The sequence below is a fragment of the Xenopus tropicalis genome, chromosome 10, assembly GCF_000004195.4.
Source record: "Xenopus tropicalis strain Nigerian chromosome 10, UCB_Xtro_10.0, whole genome shotgun sequence".
NCBI lineage: Eukaryota > Metazoa > Chordata > Amphibia > Anura > Pipidae > Xenopus > Xenopus tropicalis.
The window spans coordinates 18,508,854-18,534,868 of record NC_030686.2 but is presented as its reverse complement, the minus strand read 5'-3'; the positions used below and the strand labels follow the sequence as shown (position 1 = coordinate 18,534,868).

Below are 26,015 nucleotides of genomic sequence, written 5' to 3'. Positions count from 1 at the left end.
CTGAGTTGCCTGCAGCCGAGCAAGCAGAGCCAACCATGGAGTTTTGGCACCCAAGGCAACAATCCATAATGAATGTTTTCCTGAACTCCATTGCCTGCAACAGAACTGCTGGCCTCTAGGTGGAAGCAAACACCACACAAAATAATAATCAGGAACCCACGCACATCAAACCTTTGACAACTTGCAGTTTTCTCCTCTGAAAAACAAATGCAGAGGTTCCAAAATCTGGGCTTTTGTTCATTTATTTATTTATTTTTGGAATAAATTATCATTAAAGGTTATTTCTCACAGTCAATAGCCTTGCTGTGGGTTCGCACAAAGAAATAAAACAATTGAAAGAGGGGAGCGAAGAAAATAGAAGCTCTAGCCCCCCCCCCCCACACCCTGCTGCATTGCATCTCCCAGCTCTTCTCATGGTGTGTGGGGGGGCAGCAAACCAATTTCCTTCTCACATTTACAGTGCAGTATTAGTCCATGCTCCACTTGCCTCACTGCAGTGTTACAGATATAAGTCTAATAAACAGCCCTGCTATGATCAGAAAATTGAACATTCACCCCAAAATGGGGCAAAGGAAACACATACAATCTAGGGTTCCGCATTTTCCGTTTCTGTGGGCTGAAGGAATGATCGAGCACGTGAGTATTAGTAGCATGCTGCACAGGTCTGGCTGGGATTAAAAACAGGCCCTGACATTTCAAGTACACAGAGGCCCAAACAGCCCCTCGCAGACAAAAAAGAAAAATAACGGCCTATGGCATCTTACAGCAGCCCCAATGCTATTTGCCAGAATCTACAGATTGCCAGTCCAGGACAGAGCATGGGGCATACAAAGTATGGTGACAGCAGGTGCTATCACATAGGCAGGGGTGTTGTGAGTCAGCGAGGCAATGAATTCCCCATCATGCTTTGCAATGAGATTAAGAAGCAGCCCTTTGCCCTTGACTCCTAGATTCATAGGCGCAGAAAAAGCACATTGGGTCAATTAGATTGTTTAGCAATTGTTAGCTCTTTTAAGAATATACATAAGGGATGCCCATCCTGCTGCCCTCCAGCTGCTGTTTAACTACAAGTGCAATTGTACCACAAAGCAGAGGCTGAATGGAACAGAAAGGATTGCACAGACACAGAGGGCCTGATTCACTAAAGGGCAATAAAACGTGCGCTATTTTTGTGCACTAAAATTTTTACCGCATCTTAATTTTGGCGATTTTTCGCACGATTCACTATAAGCATACTCGCGCTTTTTTACGCGCGATATTGCATGCGTTATTTAACTCGCGAAGACTATTTCAATGCGGTATTTGCTGGTACATGTGCTAAATTACGCCCGCGAATAGTCACCGCATATGAATGGTAGCTTAGAAATAGTGTATAAAAATTGTCGCCGCATATAAATGGTGTATATAAATATTAGCCACATATAAATGGTATCATATAAATAGTAGATGCTTATAAATAGTAGCCACTAGTGATGAGCAAATGTGTTCTGGTTATCTTTAGTGAAAAATTAGCAAATCTTTCGAAAGATCCACGAAACGGCAAAAATATTGTGCGGGCAAAAAAATTGTTGCTGTGACTTATTTTTTGACGCTTGTATCAATTTTTGTATGTGCGGTGAATTTTTGCGTGGCGAATTTTTTCATGCGTTTTGCCATTGGCGGATTGTTTTGCGAAACGCATGAAAAAATCAGCTGCGAAAAAATTCAACGCACGTCCAAAAATTTGCTGCAAATCCATGCCTGGCGAAGCATTTCATCACTTGTAGCCAAATATAAATAGTCGCGCAAATGAACGCACGCCATGTTAGCCATACACGCCAATACTTGCAGAAAATTACTGTATTAAAAATGAACATTTCGCTGCAAACTGGCAGCTGCGTCACTCTGGGGGAAACACATACTTGAATAAATAACACTGTAAGTCCATATTTTATTGCAAAAAATCATTTACTGTACTTTTGTATAATTTTTCGCCTGCCTGTAGTAGGTGTTAATTTTCGCATAGCCGAATGCGATATTTAGCGCGCAAAAGTTATAGTGAATCATGCAATCGTATTCTTTTCAGCGCAGAAATTAACTCATGCGGTAAAACTAGTGCGAGAAATAACCCATGCGAAAATGGCGATTTTTCGCACGCGATAATACTATGGTGAATCGCGCGCAAATTATTTTGCGTATTTTAACGCAAAAAAGCGTGCGATAATTTTTATCGCCCTTTAGTGAATCAGGCCCAGAGTCATTTATAAAAAATACCAGGTGTCTAATTTTTGGCTGCAATTGTTGGACACATTGGGTAGGTGCTGCTCAGCTTACATGAGGAACATGCGCTAAGAGGAGATAGCATTGGAGTATAAGGGAAAGTTTGTCACTGGCAAAGGCAAAGATCTTTAGACGTTTGTAATTTTGGCCCACCTTATGACTCTAATAATCCTATATTATCTAGGGCAGCAAATAAGAACTCACCCTAACTGACCTTAAGGCTGCTCATAACAAGGTTACAGATATATAGAAACATTTGGGGTAAGAGTTACCCAGGGCATAAATAAGCTCTTGCCCTAAATCTCCCCCTAACTGGCCTTTAGGCTGGACCCCCTTAGCTTATAAGGCTACAGATTAAAGATTGCTGTAAAATTTGCCCTGATCCAGGGGAACCCATGGCAGTAAAGAATCACTCTCTTCAAACGCACTCACTGTTCCTGTTAGGTCGGGGCACATGCAATTGGAAGGGATGTATAACCATTGCTATTGTGCCTTCCAACTCCCCACTGCGTGTGCCTGTATGTTGTACATTCCAGGAGGGAGGGCAAAGAAGTTAGTCAAACAGCTGCACATTTTTGTTACTGCATGAACAACTGCCCACCCCCTATTAGTATTAAGACCTCATATTGTGTACAACAGTTTATCAGAGCCTCCTTACCTCACTGTAACCCCTTTTGATTGCAAATCTTTACCAGCTAGAATGGCTCTAGAACATGGGGTACACTGGACTCTAACACACAGGATGAGCCTTCACAATGTGGAAGGATCAAGGGGGAGGTAGTAAAACTCACTTATGCTGTGTGCAAAAAAAAATATAAGAAATAAATGACACCAGACGGTTCCTGCATCAAACTCAAACAGAAGTGGTTTATTGATCCAAAAGATATGCAGTAAATACTCACAATGCATGTACAGCAAATTAATTGGCAGGCTCAGTGCAGAGCAAGCAAATGTAAAGATGTATCACCATGGAGAGTAGCTTGAGTAGTAACAAAGTCCTTAGTGTTTCTACCTCTAGTGGTCTGGATCTAATACAGCAGACCTGGATCAGGGACACTAAAGCTAAGCCTAATACCCCTGTAAGTCTAGGTGCCAGGGCCATAACTAGGGGTAAGCAGAAGATACACATGCCTTGGGTGCAAACATGGGGGGACACTAAGTATGTACCTCTTCCTTCACCTACCCCTAGATTGGGCCCTTGTTCCCCATTGCTGCTCGTCAGCACCGCTCCTGTGTGTGCTCCCCCATCAGCCCGCCCCCTTAACTCTTGAATCTCCCCTGCTACCTCAAGCTCACAGGTTTACCTTGATGTTTAATTGTCCTGGGAGGAGCATTTGTGACAGGCAAGGGTCAACTATTGGCATTGGCGCCATCCCTCTCCCTGCTCCTGCTCACTGAGGGTGCGCTCTGTCTTTTATCAGGCAGAAGAGGCTGCTGTCTTTATTTGTATACTGGACAGTTTCACCTTTCCACCCCTAACATATATCTCTCACTCCTGGGAATCTCTGGCAGAGCACAGCATGCACAATAGAAAACAGAGGTATCGCTGATCCGTTCATAAAATATAGCAGACATTTAAAAGCTGCCCTTATAAGTTTGGGAACCTTAGGCTGACCTTGTTAATATGGCTAGAAATTCTAGTGGTACATTAATATTGTTTTGCTTTCAACTGATTAAGAATGGAAGGAAATAACATAGATTTATGTACCACTGGAATTTGCCCTATTTCTAACTTTGGAAAATGCACAGAACTTTTGGCATGTCTGAAGTTGATTGGTAATTTTACTGACATATCTGGGGTTAATATCCCCTTTATCAATTTAATGTAGTCATACTGGCATGTTTGAAGTTAATATGTTCTTTATTCTTTTTATTTAGTGATTATACTGGCACATCTGGGGCATGTAAAGTGGGCGTGGCACGTGGGTGTGGTCATAAAGCAGGCGTGGCCCAAAAAAATTTTGCCGCACTACCCGCATCACCTATTTTTGTCCCTCTTTCTCTTAATGAAATGTTGGGAGGCATGAGAATGATGTATAAAGTGGTAATTTGAGACAACGTGCAATTGGTCATTTTTTTTTATTATTTGCAGATTGTGAACAATATAGCTTTTTTTTCAGCAATTTCAGCAGCTATCTGGTTGTTTGGGTTCAAATGACCCTAGCAACCTGGCAGTGATCTGAACAAGAGACTAAAAGATGAATAGGCAGGGTCAGATGGGTCAGCAAGACACCAAGAAAAAACCTGGTGGGCCACACCAACCCAGACCAGATCCTCACCTGCCCTCCTCCCCTAATCTCCCCAAAATGCCTTTCCACCAGCTGGAAAGGCCTACGCATTGCCTTTTCTGAAGTTGCCAGTAGAAAGGCATTTAGGAGACATTAGTTGCTCATGGTAGCAGAGATCTATCGCAGGAGACTAATCTTTCTGTGGGATGTTATCCTTAAGGGCGAAGACACATGCAAGCGATTAGTCACAGCTTTAACCTGTTGTGGGAAAGTCGCTGCGATTAGTTGGCGCAACTGCCATTTTAAAAACTAGTGTCCCTGCCCTGAGGCTACAGAGACAGAGTGCAATGGCATTCTTTACTACAAACTACAGTTTGGGGAAGGCTTGTTTCTGTCCCAGCACAATAATGTCTCCATGCTCAAAGCCAGGTCCCTACAAATTGGGTTTGCTGAGATGAGGAATGAGGACTGGGAGAACCTGACTGGTTGGAACAGAGCACTAAATTCACCCCTGTGGGAAAAATAGGAACCCCAACTGAGTCAGGCCTGATCCCCAACATTAAATCCCAACTTCACTAATGCTCTTGTGGCTGAATGGCAGCTAATCCCACCAACAATATCTAGGGCATTGACACACGGGGAGATTAGTCACCCCGCGACAAATCTTCGTTACCGTGGGCGACTAATCTCCCTGCAATACCATCCCACCGGGGGGGGGGGCGGCCTTAGGGCCCCCGGAAAAGAAATCCGGCGCTGCCCATGTGCCACTGCCCCTAGTGGCCCCCTTCCAAGAAGAGTAGGGCTGTTATAGCAGCTAAGGGAGGAAAAACTTCTTTAATTTGGGGAATGAGATGATGGACAGGCTGTCCCCATACTTATTGGATACATGTTTTATTCAGTTTTATTTAATCCTGTACTGTTTAAGTGCCACATGTAAAACATAAGTAAGCATTTCTTAAAAAACAGGTGGAACTAGAAAGGGAAGTTTGAGAACAAACTTCATGTTGGCTTGAAATCTGACCTGTTGTTGGCTCCGCCCACTTTTTCTAACCTTGGACCATACCGGTAGTTATATAGTAAAAACCACTGTGCAAAGTTTGGGTATTAATGTATTAATAGTGTCTGAATGGCAGCAATTTAAATTTCCCCACTGAAAGTCAACGAGTGATATCTGATTGGCGGTTGGTGGCTCCACCCACTTTTTCTAACCTGGAACTGCAGTTACCCAGTGACTAAATCTGCAAAGTTTAGGGGCCCTAGGATTAATAGTTGAGGAACGGCAGCAGTTTAAATTTAAACCAATAAAAGTCAATAGGTAAATTGTGATTGGTGGCCCCGCCCACTTTTTCTAACCTTGAATTAAAGTCACCCAGTGACAAACAGTGGGCACCCTGACATAAATAGTGTAAGAATGACAGCATTTTAAATTTAAACCAATAAAATGCAATGGCTGTTAGTGGCCCAACCCACTTTTCCTATTTTTGAACTGCAGTCCCCCAGTGACCAACTTTGCAAAGTTTGGGGACTCCCCACTTTTTTCTAACTTTGGAAAGTTTAACAGCCCTGGAATTAATACTTAAATAATGGCACCAGTTTAAATATAAACCAATTAAATTTAATGAGTGGAAGTGGATTGGCTGTTGGTGGTCCCATCCACTTGTTCTAACCCTGAATACGTAGTCAGCCAGTGACTGGGAACCCTGACATAGATAGTGTGAGAAAGGCAGCCTTTTAAATTTAAACCAAAAAAAATCAATAGGTGAAGTCTGATTGGCTGTTGGTGGCTCCACCCACTCATTAAAACCTAAAAATGCAGTCCCCTAGTGACCCTGATGTTAATTCTGTGAGAATGTCAGCAGGTTAAATTTCCCCATTGAAAATCAATAGGTAAAATCTGATTGGCTGTTGGTGGCTCCACCCACTTTTTCTAACTCTGAACCACAGTTAACTGGGGAATAGCAAAGTTTGGGGACCTTTGTATTAATATTTAAAGAATGGCAGCAGTTTAAATGTAAACGTACAAAGTCTATAGGTGAGATCTGATTGGCTGTTGTTGGCCCCACCCACTTTTCTAAACTTGGAACATAATCACCCAGTGACAAACTGTGCAAAGTTTGGGGACCCTGACATTAAACGTGTGAGAATGACAGCAGTTAAAATTTCCCCACTGAAAACAATAAAAGAAATGTGATTGGCTTTTGGTGGCCCCGCCCACTTTTTCTAACCTTGTGTACGTAGTCACCCAGTGAGTGACTGTGCAAAGTTTGCGAACTCTGACATCAAACCAATAAAATTAAATAGGTGAAATTGGATTGGCTGTTGTTGGCCCCGCCCACATTTTCTAAACTAAAACTGCAGTCCCCTTGTGACCAACTGTGAAAAGTTTGGGGACCCTGGTGTTAATTCTGTGAGACTGGCAGCAGGTTGGATTTCCCCATAAAAGTCAATGGGAAAATTGGGGGGCGCTAAGAAGAAGAAGAAGCGGAAGAATAAGCTGAAGTGGAAGAACAGTATGTTGGGTTTTTCAAACCAACATAATTCCTACATATTTAGGCTGATGCCACACATGGCGTTTTTACGCTGCGTATTTTCTAATTCTCTCAGCGGCTGAAAAACGCCCGATATCATCATCCATAGAAATAACTTGAAAAGACTCGAAGTAAACCACACAAAGAGTACATACGCTACAAAACGCCTTAGCACGGATTTTTCCGTTTGACGAAATACGCCAGTATTTGCACAGCAAGATATTCCTATGTATACACAAAGGCAGCTGCCAGACCTAGCGGAAATATGCAGCGTTTTTCACTATTTTGCACTATTAGCACCATGGAAACGGGATTTGCTACGTCACCAGTACTAGGCTGAAAAACGCCATAGTCAGGGGCTGTGTGGCTTGTGCTGCGTTTTTAGGCTGAGAAAAAACGCAGCGTAAAAACGCCACGTGTGGCATCAGCCTTAGGGTTTATTATGTTCTTTGTGCTCAAATAACTTTTCCACCCTGACACAAATTATGTTATATACCCACAACACTCCTGTCACCTACTCCCCACTAACACCCTAAACATGCATAGAAATTATTGATCAGAAAACAGTGTTGGACTGGGTTGTCCGAAGCCTACTGGGGCTGCTGCATGGGGGCCCCCAACCACAGTCGTGAGCTGCTTTTGTATGCTTCTCCCGCCACCACTGTGTGACTTCCTCCTAGCGGCCGCAATGGGAGGGGGGGAGCGCCAGTGCCTGCAAGGGGAGTCACTGTTTTTTCCCCATGCCCTGCCGGCCCAGTTCAACATTGCCCGAAAAACCAAACTGGGCCAGCAAAAGTAGATTTCAGTGTTGTCTCAGTGTTCATGCCTCTGACCAATGGGCATCATAGGGGTTAGCACAAGTGGCATAACTTGGTTGCCCCCTGCATAAAAAGCTTTTGAGAGGGTCCGGCGCAACCAGTCCCTCCATCCGGCCAGACTGCACCAGTATATTTAAGGTAGGAAAGGGGCCTGGGAGGGGGGACTAAGGCACAGCAGACCCTGCAGTCGGGCCCCCCACCCCAGTCAGGGTTGGACTGGGCCCAAAACCCATGGCGCTCTCTCCCCTGTTGCACATAAGCTAAGACACACGGCAGAGGGAGTTGAGCAGACAGTGGGGGCCAGGACAGGGCCCCCCAGTTCAACCCTGTATATAGTTACACCCCTGGTTAGCACTGCTGTCTGGGTTTCATTCTAGCCTGGGCACTAGCTGCAACTCCCTGGGATTCCTCCCACACTCCAAATACATACAGGCAGATTAAGTGGTACTGATAAATTGACCCTAGTGAATGTGGTAGCAACCTTAGATTGTAAGCTCCACTGGAGCGGGGGCTGGTGTACAATCTCTGCTCATTGCTGCAGTGTCAGTACCATATAAATAAGGGTTAATAACTGTAAGGCGCAAAGCCCTTCCCCTGGCACAGTATGGGCTCCTGGCATCTCTAGCTGCTCCCCGCTCATTATGCCTGATTGCTGTTCATGTTAAAGAGAGAGAGAGAAGAAACCCTCCTTGATGTGCCAGGAAAGCTTCCCCCATGATTGGCTCCCTCTCTCTGACGCTTTCAACAACAAAGGTGGAGTCAAAAAAAAAATTAGGTTAAAAAAAAGGAGAAGATAAATAAGAGTCAGACAGGAACAACATATAGGGAATAAAAACCTGTTATGGGGGGTTTAGCGCCTGTGTATGGTTGGAAGCGCTGAGCAGCCAGCAGCCGCCGGATCTGAGCAGCCACCAAGCCCTGCTTCAACCATGATCACTGTATTGTTGGACTACAGCTCCCAGAATGCCCGCACAGCCTATCTGGGAGCTGTAGTTGGACAACAGCTGGAAGCAAATTGCTGCCGTATGAGGTGAATGTGAGGGGTGCCTGTAGCGGCAGCTGGTAATGGGGAGCAGATTGCGGTGCTGGCTGGATGGAGGAAAGGGAGGGATGGAGGGATCAGCTGGAGCCTGTTGCAGGGAGAGATTGGAGGGGGCCTGGCTGATTGGAAGGCTGTATAGGCACGGAGAGCGATGGAGGCGGGGGAAGTGCGAGCTCTCTGCGGGGACTGGGTCTGAGTCCACGCCCGGGGCCAGCGCTGCAGATCTGGCCATCATTCAAGCGCCGCTTCCCCAGCCTTGTACAGGGGAGGAGGAAGCCGAGCCCGGGCTGCACACACACACACAGGAGGTGGGTTTCACTGAGCTCCATAGAACTCCCCCGGAGCTGGCGAGGCCCCCCTGCCGGGCTGTGTAGGGTGCAGCAGCGGGAGGAGGAGGAGGCGGCTCCCCGCGTTCTGTCTGCCCGGCTGCTGCTGCAGCGACGCTGGGCGGGGAGAAGGAGCAGGCAGCGCCCCCCCTCCCCCGGAGCTCTCGCCATTACCCAGGGGCTGCCGCAGCCGCTTTGTCTCCGAGATCCGGACAAGCAGATTCCCCCCAACATCCCTGGGAGAGACAGTGGGGTAAGCCGGCTTGGGGGTCTGCGGGCACCTGGGGACGGATACGGCACAGATCGCTGGATTAGTATAAAATCCACTACCGGCCGGGGAATTTGTAGCCACCGAAGGGCGTTAGTGTGCGGGGAAACCCGGGGAAAATGTCACCTCCAAGCGGGCACGATTCAGTCGGGCTTGCCGAGAAACATGCACTTTTCTCGGTCACCTTGCGCGACTCACCCCGTTGCGGTTATGGGGAAGGTACGTGTAGCCTCAGTTTCCCTGCCCGGGCTCACCCTGCGGGGCATGGGTTTGTTTAATGCGGGGAAGGGCACTGTATGTGACGGGCAGTGTGGAACCCAATAAGGGCAATAGCAGCCCGGGTTCCCGCTGCGCCCTCTCCCAGGCACCCTCCCCTCGGGCTTTGGCTTGTTTTTCTCGGGAAGAGGCTGCTAGTTCCGCGCTGGGGCTGCTGAGGTCGCTCTCCCCCGAGTCTCCGGCTCCTCCTCCCCCCTTGGCCGGAAGGTGAGGCCCGGCAGCTGGGAACAAGGTAAGAGCTGCGGAGGGGGAAGGAGAGAGACGTTCCCAGGGGAGCAGAGAGGTGGGTGCCCGGGAAGATTGCGGGGAGCTGCGCCGACACGGCTCGGAGCACCGAAGGGAGGGGGCCGGGAACATGAGGCAGAGCTGGCCGGGGCTCGGGTGCATATTGCGGGGAAACGCGAGGGGGCGTCCGGCTGCTGTTGCGGGGCTTCCGGGCGCGACACGTGGGCTGGCAGGGGACTCGGGCTGGGGACGGCGCTTCTCACGGTGAGTAGGAGCGGAGAGGGGGTAGAAGGTGACCCTGTTTCCCGGGAAGAACAGATGCTGCCTGGACTGCGCTGCCGGTAGTTAAGGAGGCAGTCGGCCGGTGTCTAACGGGGAGCGAAAGAATCATTCGCGGGTAGAAGCGAAGGGACCCATTGTGGGCAAATAACGAGGTGGGTGAAAGTCGGCCGAGCCTGTGGCGCATTATACTACCGCAGGCAGCCCGACTGGATCGTCTGATGGTTTAACCATACGGGCTCTGCTTTAGCCGAATCCGATTCGGAGCCTTTCCCCGCACCTTGCTCAAGGCAGCCCAAGCGGCTTCCCGGCACAGGGTGAACGAGTCGGGGCTACCAGCGATCCCAATGAAAAGCGTTTTAAGGCGGAGGCTCCCCCTGGGTCGCGGAATGGGCTGATCCGTACTAGTGGAAGCCGTGCCGCGGCAGGGAAGGAGCGGACGCCGGAGCTACGGCTGGTCCATAACAAAGGGGGGAGCGCTTTTCTCGGGAGCCGCTGGTTCGGAAGCGGGCGGTAGGTTAGGGTGTATTCCTCGCTACGGACGGGGGCTCGAAAAGATGCTATTTACTGGTACGGAGAGTCAGAGCCCGGGGTGGGGGTTGGACTAAGCGGGATAGGGTGCCCGGAAAGCTGGTGTTTTGGTCCAGTAAGGACCAGCCCCGCAGGCATTACTCGCTAGGGTCAGGGGTTCCCGGGTGAGACGGTTCTTCGGTAGAGTCAGTGGGTTGTGTCAGGTTGGAGCGACCCCTCCCTGGGACTGGAGACGGGAGAGTACCGCTGGGTATGCGGCAGTGCTCAGTCGGGCCGCCCTTACGGCTAGGAACCCGGCTTTGCCTGGGGGTCGCTGCCGCGCTAATCCTCCCTCGCACCGGACTAGGGTTGTACAGTTACCGGGACCGCATCGCTGCTGCTTCCCGACGCGCCCAACAGGAATCCCGGCTCCCAGCCAGAAGTTCCTCCCTTTCGGGGGTGGGATACGTCTGCTCTTTCCGGATCCCGTCCCCTCCCGGTGCTGGGCGGGTGCTACGGTGAGAGGCGGCGGGGGCCCCCTGCAGGCAGAACGGAGAGTCCTAGCCCGACTCGGGGTGGGGAATTGTGACCTCAGAGCGCCCTTTCCTGGAAATAGAGCAGCGCTGCTTCTTAGTACCCAGTCCTGTAGCCGGAGCTCGGCCCGTACTGATCGGTGTGTTTGTATGGCAGCTCCTACGCCGTGTACGATTCCCTGCAACTGGCGCTGCTGTTGAAAACTGTAGTTCAGCATCAGTCACGTCACACACACATTTGCACTGCTGCCACTAGACTCGTTTGGGTTTAATAGCAAAACCATTTAGGACCCCTTCACTTTTCCAGTAAGACATGGCCACTGTGACCCCCTATATCTCCTGGACTACCCCAAAAGTCGCAGCTGTGAGACTCCAAATATCCTTAACCTCATACCAGAACCATGTGACCATAATGGTAGAGCTGGAGGGGCAGATTATAGGTAATGCCCCGACTGTGTTTGCCACACACCCATCGCATGTAAAATGCCAAGCAAGCTGATATTTACTCCCAGCCCATGCCTACATACCCTTTTATACTGCCTTAAACCGTACAGTGTTATGGGATTGTTCTTGTGTTCAGGGCTCCCCTTACAGGAATTACAGGGGTATTACATTATTATCCCTTCAGGTTTCTATGGCATGTGGCCTTGTGTCTTTTGTTACCCAGCTACACTGTAAATATAGGGAAACATATACAGGTAGGGGATCAGGGCCGCTGCTGGCCAAATGGGTGCCCTAAGCGGAAATTTACTTTTGTGCCCCCTCCCCCAAATATTACGTAAGTAAAAATGAAATACTAAAAAAAAACACCTACTATAGGGGCCCCACACACAGTGCCCCCAATTGCCCCCATAGTAAGTGCCCCCAATAGCCCCCATAGATTGATTGAACTATCCGGGACAGCGGGATGCACTATAAAAACCGGCGGAACATTGTTGGGGGGGTATGTTATAACATATAAAAATGTTTTTTTTTTGGAGCAGCTGGGATGATGCCCCCTTGGGAGTTGGTGCCCTATGCAGACTGAGTACTCTGCTTATAGGGAGCGGCGGCCCTGTACGGGATCCTTTATCCCAAATGCTTGGGACCAGGGGTTTTCTGGATAAGGGGTCTTTCCTTAATTTGGATCTTTGTACCATTTCTACTAAAAAATAATTTAAACCCAATAGGATTGTTTTCCTACCAATAAGGATTAATTATTTCTTAGTTGGGATCAAGTACAGGTACTGTTTTATTATTACAGAGAAAAAGGAAATCATTTTTAAAAATGTGAATTATTTGATTAAAATGGAGTCTATGGAGATGGCCTTCCCCTAATTGGGAACCTTTTGGATGACGGGTTTCCGGATAGAAGATTCCATACCTGTACTTCTGTTGTAAATAATAAGGATATTAGAAGTCACTGAGGGGTTCTGCAGGCTGAGTTATACAGGGAACTCTGAGCATCACTCATGTATTATAAAACTCTGAGCATCACGCATGTATTGTAAGGAATAATGTACCCCCTACTGTAAATAACAAGGATATTAGAAGTCACTGAGGGGTTCTGTGACCATATAAAGGCACAAGGCTGCAGGCCAGGACATTGAATTCCAAGGTGACTTCTAATATCCACATGTTTTACATTAGTTCTTCTTACACACAAAATTGTGAATGAAGTTCAATTACATCACTAAGCACCATTTATAACGGTAAAATTGTAAACAGGCCTTCTCTTTCAACAAAGAGTAAACTCGAAACAATAATTTTAAATATTCTACATTGATTTGACCTGCCAAATACCAGAGGATATGTGTATAAAGTAGTGCCAAGTATAATGTTTTTTCTGCTTTTTGTCCATGTAGAGAGTCTCCCAGGCTGGTGTTAAGGGTCTGCCCAGCATAGGATGAACGGAGCAGCTGGCGGTGTAGCAAAAGGAAACATGACAGCCCCAAAAGATCAAGGTAAGATGATGATGGAGACTGAGATCCAGAAACCTCACGTTTAATGGTCACTGTAGCACTAGGCCTGCAATGAGGGAACCAACAGTTTGTGGGCCATTACATACTCCAGTTAAAGTTCTGGGAGTAACTAAAGTTGGCCGTGCGCAGGCTGTTAAATGCGGACTCAACCCCCCTTCCCCCCCCAGACCAAGTCAGTAGCTTAATAGTCTATGTATGGGGCCCTTAGGAGATCCTGCCCAATCTGTATATCTAGCTGATGTTTGGCTGCTGTGAAATACCGATGGGCCCCCATTATGATCATTTGTGCAGGGGCCAAACTATCAAATGCCCCTGATTTTGCGCACTGCCTTGGTGGCCACATCAAGTAAAGGTCAACTTGTCCCCAAACAAGTGAATCTTAACATGTATGGCCATGTTAATGTTACAATTCAATTTATTTGATGGAGCATAGTGTGATTAACACTGTGAAGTCTCTGGGGTGGCCTTTTCTCATTTGCATACACCCAGTCCATTTTATTGATCTCTCTCCATGTAGACCAATGGTCCCAAGAGGATATGCTGACTCTCCTACAAACCATGAAGTCACTCCTGCCCAGCCAGGACAACTCTAAGTTTAAGACAACAGAGTCTCACCTAGACTGGAACAAGCTGGCTTTCAAAAATTATTCTGGTTCCATGTGTCGCCAGAAGTGGATGGAAATTTCCAATGAGGTACAGTGGGCTAATGAGACGTCTTTCTGTGGGGGGGGGGGAGCCTTTTCTCTCAAGCAATGGGATACTTTCTACAGCAATATATGAGCTTTGTTTTGTGTTTTTGTTCTGTTGATGACATAAGGTCAGGAAGTTCCGGACTCTTACTGAGTTGATCTTGGATGCAGAGGAACATGTTAAAAATCCATACAAAGGGAAAAAACTGAAGGTAACTCTATCGGACCTCTTTGGGTTTGGAATCTAGCCATAGCAGTTTGAATTCCATGTGCATTAACAGCATATTTACCCCAATCCTTTCAGAAACACCCAGAATTTCCCAAGAAGCCGCTCACCCCTTATTTCCGCTTCTTCATGGAAAAGAGGGCTAAATATGCAAAACTACATCCAGAAATGAGTAATCTGGATCTCACCAAGATTCTGTCCAAAAAATACAAAGAGTTGCCAGAGAAAAAAAAGGTGAGTGAAGGACCTGAGGTAGAAGGGGTGTTGAGTGATGAGGGCTGCGTACAACCCATAAAATGTAGGAAAGTTGCACAGAAAGAGGGGTTGGATTTGGGGAGACACACAGAGGACTAATGGGTGGAGGGGGTGGGGTAAAAAATATAATAAGAGAAAAGGCTATAGTTGAACTGTAAAGGAAGAGCAGTGTTGTTTAATGGCATCTTTCCTAATGGTTCTTTCTTCTCCAGATGAAATACATCCAGGACTTCCAGAAAGAAAAGCTGGACTTTGAGAGGAACCTGGCTAAATTCAGGTAACTGTCCATGTGTATGTGTTCAGGAACAACAAAATATTAGCAGAGAAAAGCCACCACATCTTACTGCTTTTTATTTTACCCCCACCTCTTAGGGACGAGCATCCTGATCTCATGCAAAATCCAAAGAAATCTGATGTCCCGGAAAAGCCCAAGACCCCTCAGCAGCTGTGGTATAACCATGAGAGGAAGATCTACCTCAAACTGCATGCTGATGTGAGTGTGCGATAGGGCTTGTCACTGTTGGAGGTGGGGTATAGCAAAACTTGCACTGTCCGACTGTGTCTGACACAATGCCCTGACTGAGTGTGTGTGAACAAGGAAGATGGCATGCATTTGATAGCAACTACCTTTAACTTCACTTCTGTCATTTCAGGCCAGCACAAAAGACGTGAAGGAAGCATTAGGGAAGCAGTGGTCCCAGTTATCTGATAAGAAGCGCCTGAAATGGATCCATAAGGCACTGGAGCAACGCAAGCTATATGAAGTGAGTGCACATTAGCAGAGAGCTGCTGTAGGTCCCATGTTTAGGTACACACTCAGGCTGTGGCCTTCAGGAATGCACATTTGATGTACTATTTCAGGGCTATCCTTTTTGCTCTAGAGCTTATTTTGGGTCCTTTTCCATCCAAGGACCTGCTCTAAACTCTGATTGGTGGGGTTTAGAACCATAGTGATATTTAGGCAGATACATAGCAAGAAGCAGAAATGGAGAGTGCACCTTAGGCCATGGCTAAGTTGTTATTGTTACTGCTCTGCAATAACCCCACTATTGTGTTGCTCTCTGACAAACAGAACATAATGAGGGAATATATGCAGAAGCACCCAGAACTGAACTTAACAGAAGAGGGCATTACTCGCTCCACTCTCACCAAGGCCGAGCGACAACTGAAGGACAAGTTTGATGGCCGGCCAACCAAGCCTCCACCGTAAGTGTGTGTTTGATGTGGCTGTTACCCAAGCAGTGGGCATGTCCTTATTAATCTATCCTACTTCTATGTACAGAGCTTATAGAGAACCTTCATCTCTAAAGATACTGTGGGCCACAACTTCCAGCATGCTTTCTGCTGGGACATGCTGGGAGTTGTATTTCTACAGCATCTGGGCAGACATATAATAGCAGAAGGTCCAAGACAAAACTGATTGCTGTGTGGATGATAAAACTGTGCTAGCTGTGAATGACAGGTGCTATAGGAATAGAAGCTGGTAATGCAAATCTTGGTGACTCTTGATTAGGAATGTCATGTGATTTGGGTAGATCTAAATTAGAAAAGGGCTTATACTCTGAAAGCTGTTGAGGAATTCTGACAGATGTAGTTTGGCATAACTCTGAACCCCACTACTTTTCATTTCCCTTAGGAACAGTTACTCAATGTACTGCGCAGAACTGATGGCCAATATGAAGGATGTTCCCAGCACTGAACGCATGGTCCTCTGCAGCCAAAGGTGGAAGCTGCTCTCCCAGAAGGAGAAGGACGCCTACCACAAGAAGTGTGAGCAGGTGATGTGCTTAATGTGCCTCTAACTCTTTTCTTTTTTTCGAAATATGGACATCTAATGTACCAACTGTTTTAGCCGGACCAGTGGGTGCTTCACCTTTTTACTTATGCCTGTCTGTTTCTATACAGCCTATAATGCAACAAGGTGGCTTGCATGGTCTCTGAAAAGCCTCATTGCTAATCACCCACCGTTGAGTCTAGGCTACTCCCCGATTATACTGTGTTTTGTAAGGGCCTTATAAGGTTTTAGGATGACTCTGGGGTAAGATAAAGAGGGGTCAGAGAATGGGAGAGACAACAGCAATTTAGTGCAAGGGAGACTGTGCAACGTGTTTGTAACACCTTAAGGGCAGGCCTACAAGTTACATTCAGCTAAACTCTTTCTTTTCATTTCTGCAGAAAAAGAAAGAATATGAAGTGGAGCTGATGCGTTTCCTTGAGGTAAGTCGTACTTGGCTTCTAATGAGATTTAATAGGTTAGTGTATGGCTCTGTAGGGTTCATTCTCCTAATGCTGGGCAAGTTTTCTCCAGTGCTGTTGCCTGTTTCAGCCAATCAGAGGTTTACTTATTTTCTCTTACCTATAGTAGACTGATGAGAACTAGCTGCTTATTGTTTTCTATGGGTGACAGCGCTGGTGCAGACTTTCCCAACATTGGTAAATGATACAGTGTTTTCTCATATATTACAAATCACGTGTTAAATACATCATAGCAGTATAATTAACATAACAATACTAGGTTTGATTGGACAGTGATCCCTGTGCCAAAGCAAAATGAGCCAATAAAAAGTAGGATAAAGTGATATTAACATACAGAAGTGCCATGTGTTTTACATGTCCACTAAAGTCTGCCTTCTGCATGTGTTTCAGAATCTCCCAGAGGAGGAGCAGCAAAGGGTTCTGGCAGAAGAAAAGATGGTGGGTATCAGAAAAGGAACTAACACCCCAGCATCAAAGATGGCCACCCAGGATGCTGCAAAGGTGACATTTGTTGTGTCTCTCTAAGGGTCAAGCATGTTTCATGGATCGGACCCACAGAGATCTGATCACAGCGCAGTAGCGTGGATCTGTTACTGTAGTTAGGTAATATATGTATATTCTGTTTCCTTTTAATGTGTGCATGGCTGCGCAGGTAAAGAGCAGATCCTCACAGGCAGACAAGAAGAAAGCAGCAGATGAGAGGGCTAAACTGCCGGAGACCCCCAAAACCGCAGAAGAAATCTGGCAACAGAGCGTGATTGGAGACTATCTTGCTCGATTTAAGGTACGGGAGGAAACTTGTATGTCTGAGCAAGATACATTTTGTTTGTTTTTGTCCCATCTCACTCACTTTTTCACTCTTCCACCTCCTACTGTCTATTATTCAGAATGACCGTGCGAAAGCCCTGAAGTGCATGGAGGCCACATGGTTAAATATGGAGAAAAAGGAAAAAATCATGTGGATAAAGAAGGCAGCCGAGGACCAGAAACGCTATGAGGTATTGCTTTTATTTGTCTCCTGTTTTATTCTCAGGATCCTCTGCAATAGCCATGCAGGATATGGCAGTGTGATTTCCCCTTAATGATTAATATTATTATCATTATTAAATCAATTTTGTATTATTTGCCCCTTTTTTAGAGAGAACTAAGTGATATGCGTTCTGCTCCAACTCCAACTACAGCTGGAAAGAAGGTCAAGTTTTTGGGAGAGCCCAAAAAAGCACCCATGTGAGTATAAACTGTTTTTAGCTATATTATACTATACTAAGTTCCCCAGGTGTGCTGTTCTGTCCTGAAGCATTCCATTTCTTTATGCTATTCTTCTGTCCCATGCTTACCATTAGGAATGGCTACCAGAAGTTCTCTCAGGAGCTCCTGTCCAACGGAGAACTCAATCACCTCCCCCTTAAGGAACGAATGGTAGAAATTGGAAGCCGATGGCACAGGATTTCCCCTGCTCAAAAGGAGTATTACAAGAAGCTGGCAGAGGACCAACAGAGGATCTATCGTACACAATTTGATGCCTGGATGAAGGTGAGCAATACTTAAAAGTCTAATTTATTTAAGTACATCCTAGAATATTTTTGTTTAAACTGGTTAAGGGGATGGAAGATTTAAGCTATGAGGTTAGACTGTTGAGGTTGGGGTTGTTTTCTCTGGAAAAAAGGCACTTGCGAGGGGACATAATTACTCTGTACAAGTACATTAGGGGGGGATTATAGGCAGATAGGGGATGTTCTTTTTTCCCATAAAAATGATCAACACACTAGAGGGGGCCCCCCTTTAAATTAGAGGACTGAAGCTTACATTTGAAGCAGCGTAGGTGGTTTTTCACAGTGAGGGCAGTGAGGTTGTGGAATGCCCTTCCTAGGGATGTTGTGATGGCAGATTCTGTTAATGCCTATAAGAGGGGCCTGGATGAGTTCTTGAACAAGCATAGTATCCAAGGCTATTGTCATACTAATATCTAGTTAGTATTAATGTTCATATATATAGTTTATGAATGTGAGTGTATAGATAGGTAAGTTTGTGTGTGCTGGGTTTACTTGCAAGGGTTGAAATTGATGGTCTTTTTTCAACACTATGTAACTATGTTTGTTGCTTTTGCTAATTACCACATGTCTGGTTAGTTTCCCTAGCAGCCAATGGACTGAGAGAACTCAAATCTGTCTACAAATAGACCTTTCTCCTATCCAAGGGAGTGTTAAGCCTGGGGTATTAAGTCCTTGAGTGGCCCAAAAACATGGGTTGGGGAAAAAAGGGAACTCTGTTTTATAGCATTCTAGAAAAAGCCCCTGAAATGCCATGACTTCATGCATTTGCCTTATCTTAAAGTTTTAATCATTTTGTTCGAATTTCTTTATAGACTTTATCGTCACAAGACCGTGCTGCATACAAGGAACAGAATTCAAATGTAAGTGAGGTCTGAGGGAGAGAGATTTAAGATGTATGACCTCATCAGGTTTATGTGTATATGGAGCCTTAGTGAAGTGCTGTCAGAATAGAGCACAGCATATGTGTATATATCATCTGTCCTGCATGCTGCCCTGCAAAATGCTTTTACTTTTAACAATGTGAAGTAATGCTATGGGTTGACCATCCAACTTGTAATTTATTTACCTGTTTTTTTTTTTTTGTTTTTTTTGGCAGAAACGCAAAAGTACAACAAAAATACAGACTCCCAGCAACAAATCCAAATTAGTAGTTCAGAGCAAATCGGTAAGTATTTATTATTCTTACGTACCTGTAGGTATACTTGCAAATTGTGCCAAAATGCCAAAGATGACCTAAAATGAAAAGGAATCTATCATCTTCAATTATGAATTTTAATGTAATTCTTTGCGTGCCATGGAGGTTGTTTTGCCATGCCATAAAGACCCACACAATGGCTTATTTATGAATACTTGGGAAATTTGCACCTGGGCAGTAACCCAATCAAGTTTATTCTTTTATTGTTCTTCCTGCAGTTGGTTAAAAAATGGTAACCACTGGTTGTTGTGGGTTACTGCCCAGCTGCAAATTTTTCATTGTTGCTATTGCCCCACATTGATGCATAGATCAATAAAAAAAAAACCATAACCATTGAATCTACAGTGTTGGGAATTCATTTAATACTCATAAATACTGAAAATCAGTTGCAAGTTGCCCCAGAGTACCGCTCCAATCAAGTATTTGCTTTATTTTTCCAACTTTAGTTAATGCAATATGTTGATTTGGTTACCAGGCCTGGGGCAGAAATTGCTCTGTCGGCACCTGTAGGGTACTCCAAACTTGATGCATTGGGTGCGATTAAGTTAATTCTTTTGTTTTATGGCTGCCCTCTATAGGAGGATGATGATGACGATGACGATGATGACGACGATGATGAGGATGATGAAGATGATGAAGATGAAGATAAGGAGGACTCATCTGAAGATGGAGATTCTTCAGAGTCTAGCAGTGATGAGGACAGTGAGGATGGTGAGGAGGTGAGTAACCTTCAGCTGGTTTGGGAGCCTAGAGCTTCCAGTGACAACCCTCCTTTTTTGAGCCACGCTTTCTGCTCTCTACCTGCAGAATGAAGACGAAGAAGATGAGGAGGAGGATGATGAGGATGATGAAGAGGACGATGACAATGAATCAGGATCCAGCTCTTCTTCCTCTTCTTCTGCAGACTCTTCTGACTCGGACTCTAACTGAATACATTGAAATTTCATCCGGACTCGGGGATGGGTTAAAAAAAAAAGGGGGAGGGGGCAATATTTTTACCCTGTTCAGGGCTGTTAGGGTTGTTATAGTATGGCTTGAAATGTGTGGAATCTTTGCCACCAAGTAGGGATGGCTTACAGGGTCAAGTTATAAGGAGATGGATGGCAAATTTCCTTTGAGTGGAAGGGGTTTCCTTTACTTCTTGCAAAAGGAGTCTCCTCTACCTGGTGCCGTATCATATCACTCATTTTTCCTACTGTTGCGTTCCCATGCTCTGTATCATAATGTTCTCAGTACTGTTTTGGTTATTGGACTCCTGTTGTTATCCCTCTCCCTTCTATGTCTTCCTATCTGTGGTGCCCGGGCACCCTATATAGCACTGTCTTTCTATTGCCAGCACTCTCACCTGTACTGAACCTGTCTCACTTTGCCTCCCGCCTTTGGCTGCCCATTCTTATTTCACTTGTGTTCTGTTTTTTATCACAATTGACAATATGGAATTGCCCCTCTGCTTTGTCATCTGCATATTGTCCAACCCACTTGGCCTCACATTATGCTTTGGTCTATATTGGGTCTTGTCCTGCTTGCCCTCTCTATCATTTCCCTGCTTCTTGCCATAATCTCCTATAGCTAACCCCGTTCCCCCACTCTGTCTGGGCTTCAATCTCTTTATCTCATTCTGTCCTTCCAGCGTCCATGCTATTCCTGACAGTGAGGGCAGGAATATATTGCAGCCATGGTGTAATGGTTAATATCACTTCTACTCTGTAATATATGTGGACAGCCTGGGTCAGCACAAGTCTGACCCCTATATGTAATATAATTGTGGGAGGGGGTTTGGCATGTTTTGGGTGGGGGATAACCCATATATAGACAGTCACATGACAGGAAGGCACGCAAACCATTAGAAATGGGATACAATTCCGGCAGGGCCCCAAAGCAAAAGGAATACAAAAACCTTGTTCACAAGAGATTTTTCTTTGTGGGCAAGTGGGCTGTTTAATTCAATTTTTTTTTTTTTTTTTGCTTGTACCTAAAACAATGTTGTATTTTAGCAGACCTGTTTTAGTATCTCTTTCTGTTTAAAAAAAAAAAAAAATTCTTTGATATTGTTTCTCTTTTTGGGGAAATGTAGATTCTTACGGTGTGGTACGAACGCACAGTGAGAGGTAAAACCCTTTTAGTGCATTTTCAGCACTGTGGAAAAAAAAATAGGATGTGAGCCGTGTTACAAATATCTTTTTTTTTTTTTCCCTTTTTTCTGTAATGACGATATTTAAAACACAAAAAGCGCTTTTTTGTAGTTTAAAATGAAAAATGACTAAAAAAAACAAAAAAAATGTGTTTTGTAACATCCATTGATTTAGTGTAGGCAGTTTCAGAAATGCGTGCGTTCTCATTTTTGTTTTGTAAAAAGAGGGCGGGCGGGGAAAGGTTTTCTGTTCAGTACTCTGGAAAATAAAACTTTAGGGAAAATATGTGAGCTTGTTTCATTTCATTCATCAGCAAAAAAAAGAGTGTCTGAAGTGACTGGCGATTGTATTTAGTCCCTGTGTTTTTATGAGTTTTTATGAGTTTTTAACAGTAACACCAAAAATTTAAAGTGTATAAAAGTAATTACAATATAATGTACTGTTGCCCTGCATTGCTACAACTGGTGTGTTTGCCTCAGAAAGACTACTATAGTTTATATAAATAAGCTGCTGTGTAGCCATGGGGGCAGCCATTCAAAGGAGAAAATGCACAGGTTACTTAGCAGATAACGGATAAACCCCCATTATATGGGGCTTATCTACTAGTTATCTGCTATGTAACCTGTGCCTTTTCTCCTTTTTTCCAGCTTGAATGGCTGCCCCCATGGCTACACAGCAGCTTATTTATAAAGTAGCTTTTCTGTAGCAAAAAAAAAACAATTTTTTGCAGAGCAACAGCACATTATATTTTGATTACTTTAAAACATAATAATTTTTTGATGTTACTGTTCCTTTAAATATGAAAGACAGCTGGGGGGTACCTTGCAGTAATTGCCCCTTGGAATTTTGTGTGCCCGTACACAAAAGTTTCACATAGACTGGTCCTGCTGAATCATCATTAAGGTATATGAGCCGTTTTAGGGGGTCTTAGAACCTTTGGTGGCATCATATACAGACTATTGGCAGTCTTTTGGCAGCCATTCATAGACAGAGAATATTAAAGGTTTTGGGAAGGTAAGCCTAAGGTGGTATGCTGAAGTATTTCACACAGAGGTAGGTTCCAGTAGGTGATGTAGGTGCTAGGATAGATTTCTAATAGCTTTGCTCTAAGGGCAATGACAGTACCTTGCGGTGTCCCCCGACAGCATAGGGAATCAAGCGATTAGGCTCAGGAATAGAAGATAAGGCAGTTGTGAGTCGTGTAGCACGTCCAAGCAGGATAAAGGGGTTGTTTTACTTTTAATTAACTTTATGATATAGACATTGATATTCTGAGACATCATATACAGACTACTGGCAGTCTTTTGGCAGCCATTCATTGACAGAGAATATTAAAGGTTTTGGGAAGCTAAGCCTCCCCAAAAAGAGACCAACTGCTACAGTTACAAGCTTACATCTAGAAAGCCATCTTTTGGTATTCTTGGCATTGGAGTGGGGTTTGCGGGGGCTTAGCAGAGGCCCCCCGCCAACTGGCCCCCCAAACCCCACCTCCACGAATGCACATACTTTATACTTATAAACATCAATGTGATCAGGGGATGGAGGTCAGCAGGGCAGTGGCCCGCTGGCCCAGTCTGACCTTGGGTAGTCTCCAAAAATAAAAATGTAACTCCCCTCTGCTGCTCAACTTTGTTCGACAAACTGCCTGCAATGCGAATGGGTTGGATATTGTGCAATGCGCTTGGACAGCTGAATAGCACTGAGCTATTAGTTGGGGCTGATGTCCTAGAAGTCACTGCACTCCTCCCATTTCCCCTCTCTCTACACTGTCTAATTGTGTAGCTCAGTTTGTCCAACTTTTGTGGGACCGAGGGTCGTAATTTTTCTGTCCTACATGTTGGAGGGCTGATAATGGAAGCCAATTTTGACCACTCCCCCCCCCCCCTTTTTTTTTTTAAACTGCACGGAAATCACCCTTAATTCATATGTGAAAGAAGTTTATTATGTATTATTAGGACACACCCTTAATATTACTGCCCTGTGGAAAGCATAGCACATATTTTCATATAATGACTATTTCCAAATGCTAACAAACTCCCAGAAAAAAAAACCTGCTAGGTTCACATCGTGCAAAGGGCAGGCAGAGTATGGCACACATAGGCAGCACAGGGCAGGCAGCAGAGTAAGCACACATAGGCAGTAAAGGTCAGGCAGAGTATGGCACACATAGGCATTAAAAGTCAGGCAGAGTATGGCACACACAGGCAGCATAGAGTAGGCAGAGTATGGCATACACAGGCACCAAAGGGCAGGCAGTACATGCAGTGACACAATGCCGGCACTGCTCCTACTGTCTGAGGTGTGAACAGATGTGGGCACTTACAGTCTGAGCATGAGGGATGAACAATGCAAGGACTGGAAGGTGTGAACATTACAGGGTCTTAAATTTGTGAACAACACTGGGGATTACAGCCTGAATCTGAGGTGTGAATAATGCAGGGGCCAGTTAATCTTAGTACTGATACCATTTTAAGCTTACACAATGGTAAGCAGCCAGACAGATGGGGGGCTGTGGGCCACCAGTTGGACAGCACTGGTGTAGCTGGTGCATGGGCATCGGGACACCCATTCTGGTGCATAAAAAATATATTGGCTTGATGCAAAACTGATCACATTATGGGCCTGGGTCTGAAAACCTCAATTAACAATGGATATTATTATTAGGTTATCAGTTTGCTAACAGGGGTATATTATAAAAGGAGAAAACTTTTCCCAGATCTAGTAACCTTAAGCAACCAATTGACCGCCCCCCTGCATTGTTCACACCTCAGATTCAGGCTGTAACCCCCTTCATTGATCACATCTCAGATCTATGCTGCCTGTGTGTGCAATACTCTGCCTGCCTGCCCTACCCTGCCTGTTTGTGCCATACTCTGCCTGCCCTACCCTGCCTGTGTGTGCCATACTCTGCCTGCCCTACCCTGCCTGTGTGTGCCATACTCTGCCTGCCCTACCCTGCCTGTGTGTGCCATACTCTGCCTGCCCTACCCTGCCTGTTTGTGCCATACTCTGCCTGCCCTACCCTGCCTGTGTGTGCCATACTCTGCCTGCCCTACCCTGCCTGTGTGTGCCGTACTCTGCCTGCCCTATACTGCCTGTGTGTAACATACTCTACCTGCCCTATGCTGCCTGTGTGTGTCATACTCTGCCTGCCTTACCCTGCCTGTGTGCCCCATACCCTGCCTGTGTGCCATACTCTTCCGGCCCTATGCCCCCTGTATTTGCCATACTCTGCCTGTCCTTCCTTGCCTGTGTGTGCCATACTCTGCCGGCCCTACAATGCCTGTGTGTGCCATACTCTGCCTGTCCTACCCTGCCTGTGTGGGTCATACTATGCCTGCCCTATGCCCACTGCGTGTGCCATACTCTACCTGCCCTATGCTGCCTGTATGCGCCATACCCTGCATGCCCTACAATGCCTGTGTATGCTATACTTTGCCTGCGCTACAATGCCTGTGTGTGCCATACTTTTCCTGCCCTACCCTGCCCGGCATATGTATTTATGGGTATGTCTTAATATACTTTTTTTTACATATAAGTGATGGGTGATATCCCTGCAGTGAGCACCAACCATTTGTCTTTTTGGCATGCTACCACCATTAATGTGGATATGGTCTTAAAAATGTTTGTGTTAATATTCCAGCCGTTGGTACCACAGAAGTTGGACAGCACTGACCTAGGAGATAAAGGGCCGGGAGTTACTCTATTTTAGCTCCTCTCCCCCCATCTCCTGTCATTCCATGGTATTCTACTGGTTTTGCCCATTCACCCAAAGTTTTTCCCGATTTCTGGGTATACATTTGGTTGAACTCACTGGAAGAAGAGATTGATTCTGGAACCTCCAGAGAGGACATCCCATAAAGTAAAAACTTCTGGAGCATCTGCTTCCTCCTCTGGTATTCCAGCAAAAAGGTTGGTAGCTGTTGAGAATGATTCTGATTCAGAAGTGTCCTCCTCCCATGAAAACTCTTCATCTTCTTCATCCTCACAAATAAGGAGAGTAATAGGGGTCAAAAATTCTACCCCTTCTGGAGGAGCAAGATCTTCTTTAATGAAAAGAAGTCAGCAGACCTAGGAAGAAACCAGATGCTTCTAAGAGTTTAAATTGATGTTTCCCTTAGAGTTGAAAGAGCTTCAGCAATGGGAAGATCCTCTAAGGGTGGATGTTCCAGTGGAAAGTTATCTAGGCATACTACCATTCTGGTAGAAGAATCGTCCATTAAGGATCAGATGGATTGCAGAGCTGAATGTGCTTTGATAAGATCTTACGGGGGCTAGTATCTGTAAAACTTCTCTGGCTACAGTCTCAGTTTCCAGATCTTTGAAGATTTGGTTGAACTCACTGGAAGAAGAGATTGATTGTGGAACCTCCAGAGAGGACATTTTGGATAGGTTACATCCCATTAAGTTGGCCACGGATATTCTCTGTAATGGCTATTGCTACAGCAAAGCTAGG

At 45.5% G+C, this 26,015-nt stretch overlaps 1 protein-coding gene across 10 annotated transcripts; it reads left to right on the top strand.

The window, feature by feature from the left end:
* The first annotated feature begins 9,027 nt into the window (after window positions 1–9,027).
* ubtf (upstream binding transcription factor) lies at window positions 9,028–21,844 on the top strand. Of its 10 annotated transcripts, none has more exons than XM_004918581.4 (20): window positions 9,028–9,454; window positions 13,137–13,235; window positions 13,771–13,946; window positions 14,071–14,154; window positions 14,247–14,402; window positions 14,636–14,700; window positions 14,796–14,916; window positions 15,077–15,187; window positions 15,496–15,629; window positions 16,060–16,201; window positions 16,599–16,640; window positions 17,070–17,117; window positions 17,332–17,463; window positions 17,567–17,677; window positions 17,818–17,906; window positions 18,023–18,212; window positions 19,045–19,092; window positions 19,329–19,397; window positions 20,006–20,146; window positions 20,235–21,844. In XM_004918581.4, exons 2-20 carry the CDS (start codon window positions 13,178–13,180, stop codon window positions 20,355–20,357), a joined length of 2,040 nt encoding a protein of 679 aa, XP_004918638.1. In that variant the 5' UTR covers window positions 9,028–9,454; window positions 13,137–13,177; the 3' UTR covers window positions 20,358–21,844. The 10 variants fall into 10 exon arrangements, with proteins under 10 accessions (XP_004918638.1, XP_002935582.2, XP_004918630.1 ...); XM_002935536.4 differs by having other exon boundaries at window positions 17,070–17,180; XM_004918573.4 differs by having other exon boundaries at window positions 9,028–9,183; window positions 17,070–17,180; window positions 20,235–21,457.
* Window positions 21,845–26,015: the final 4,171 nt, after the last annotated feature.

Excerpts from the sequence above, each read along its gene's own strand:
- ubtf (XM_002935536.4), top strand. The coding sequence starts at position 13,178 with ATGAACGGAGCAGCTGGCGGTGTAGCAAAAGGAAACATGACAGCCCCA. Across the intron at positions 17,181-17,331 it reads CCACCCAGGATGCTGCAAAG|GTAAAGAGCAGATCCTCACA; the intron begins GTGACATTTGTT and ends ATGGCTGCGCAG. Across the intron at positions 20,147-20,234 it reads ACAGTGAGGATGGTGAGGAG|AATGAAGACGAAGAAGATGA; the intron begins GTGAGTAACCTT and ends CTCTACCTGCAG.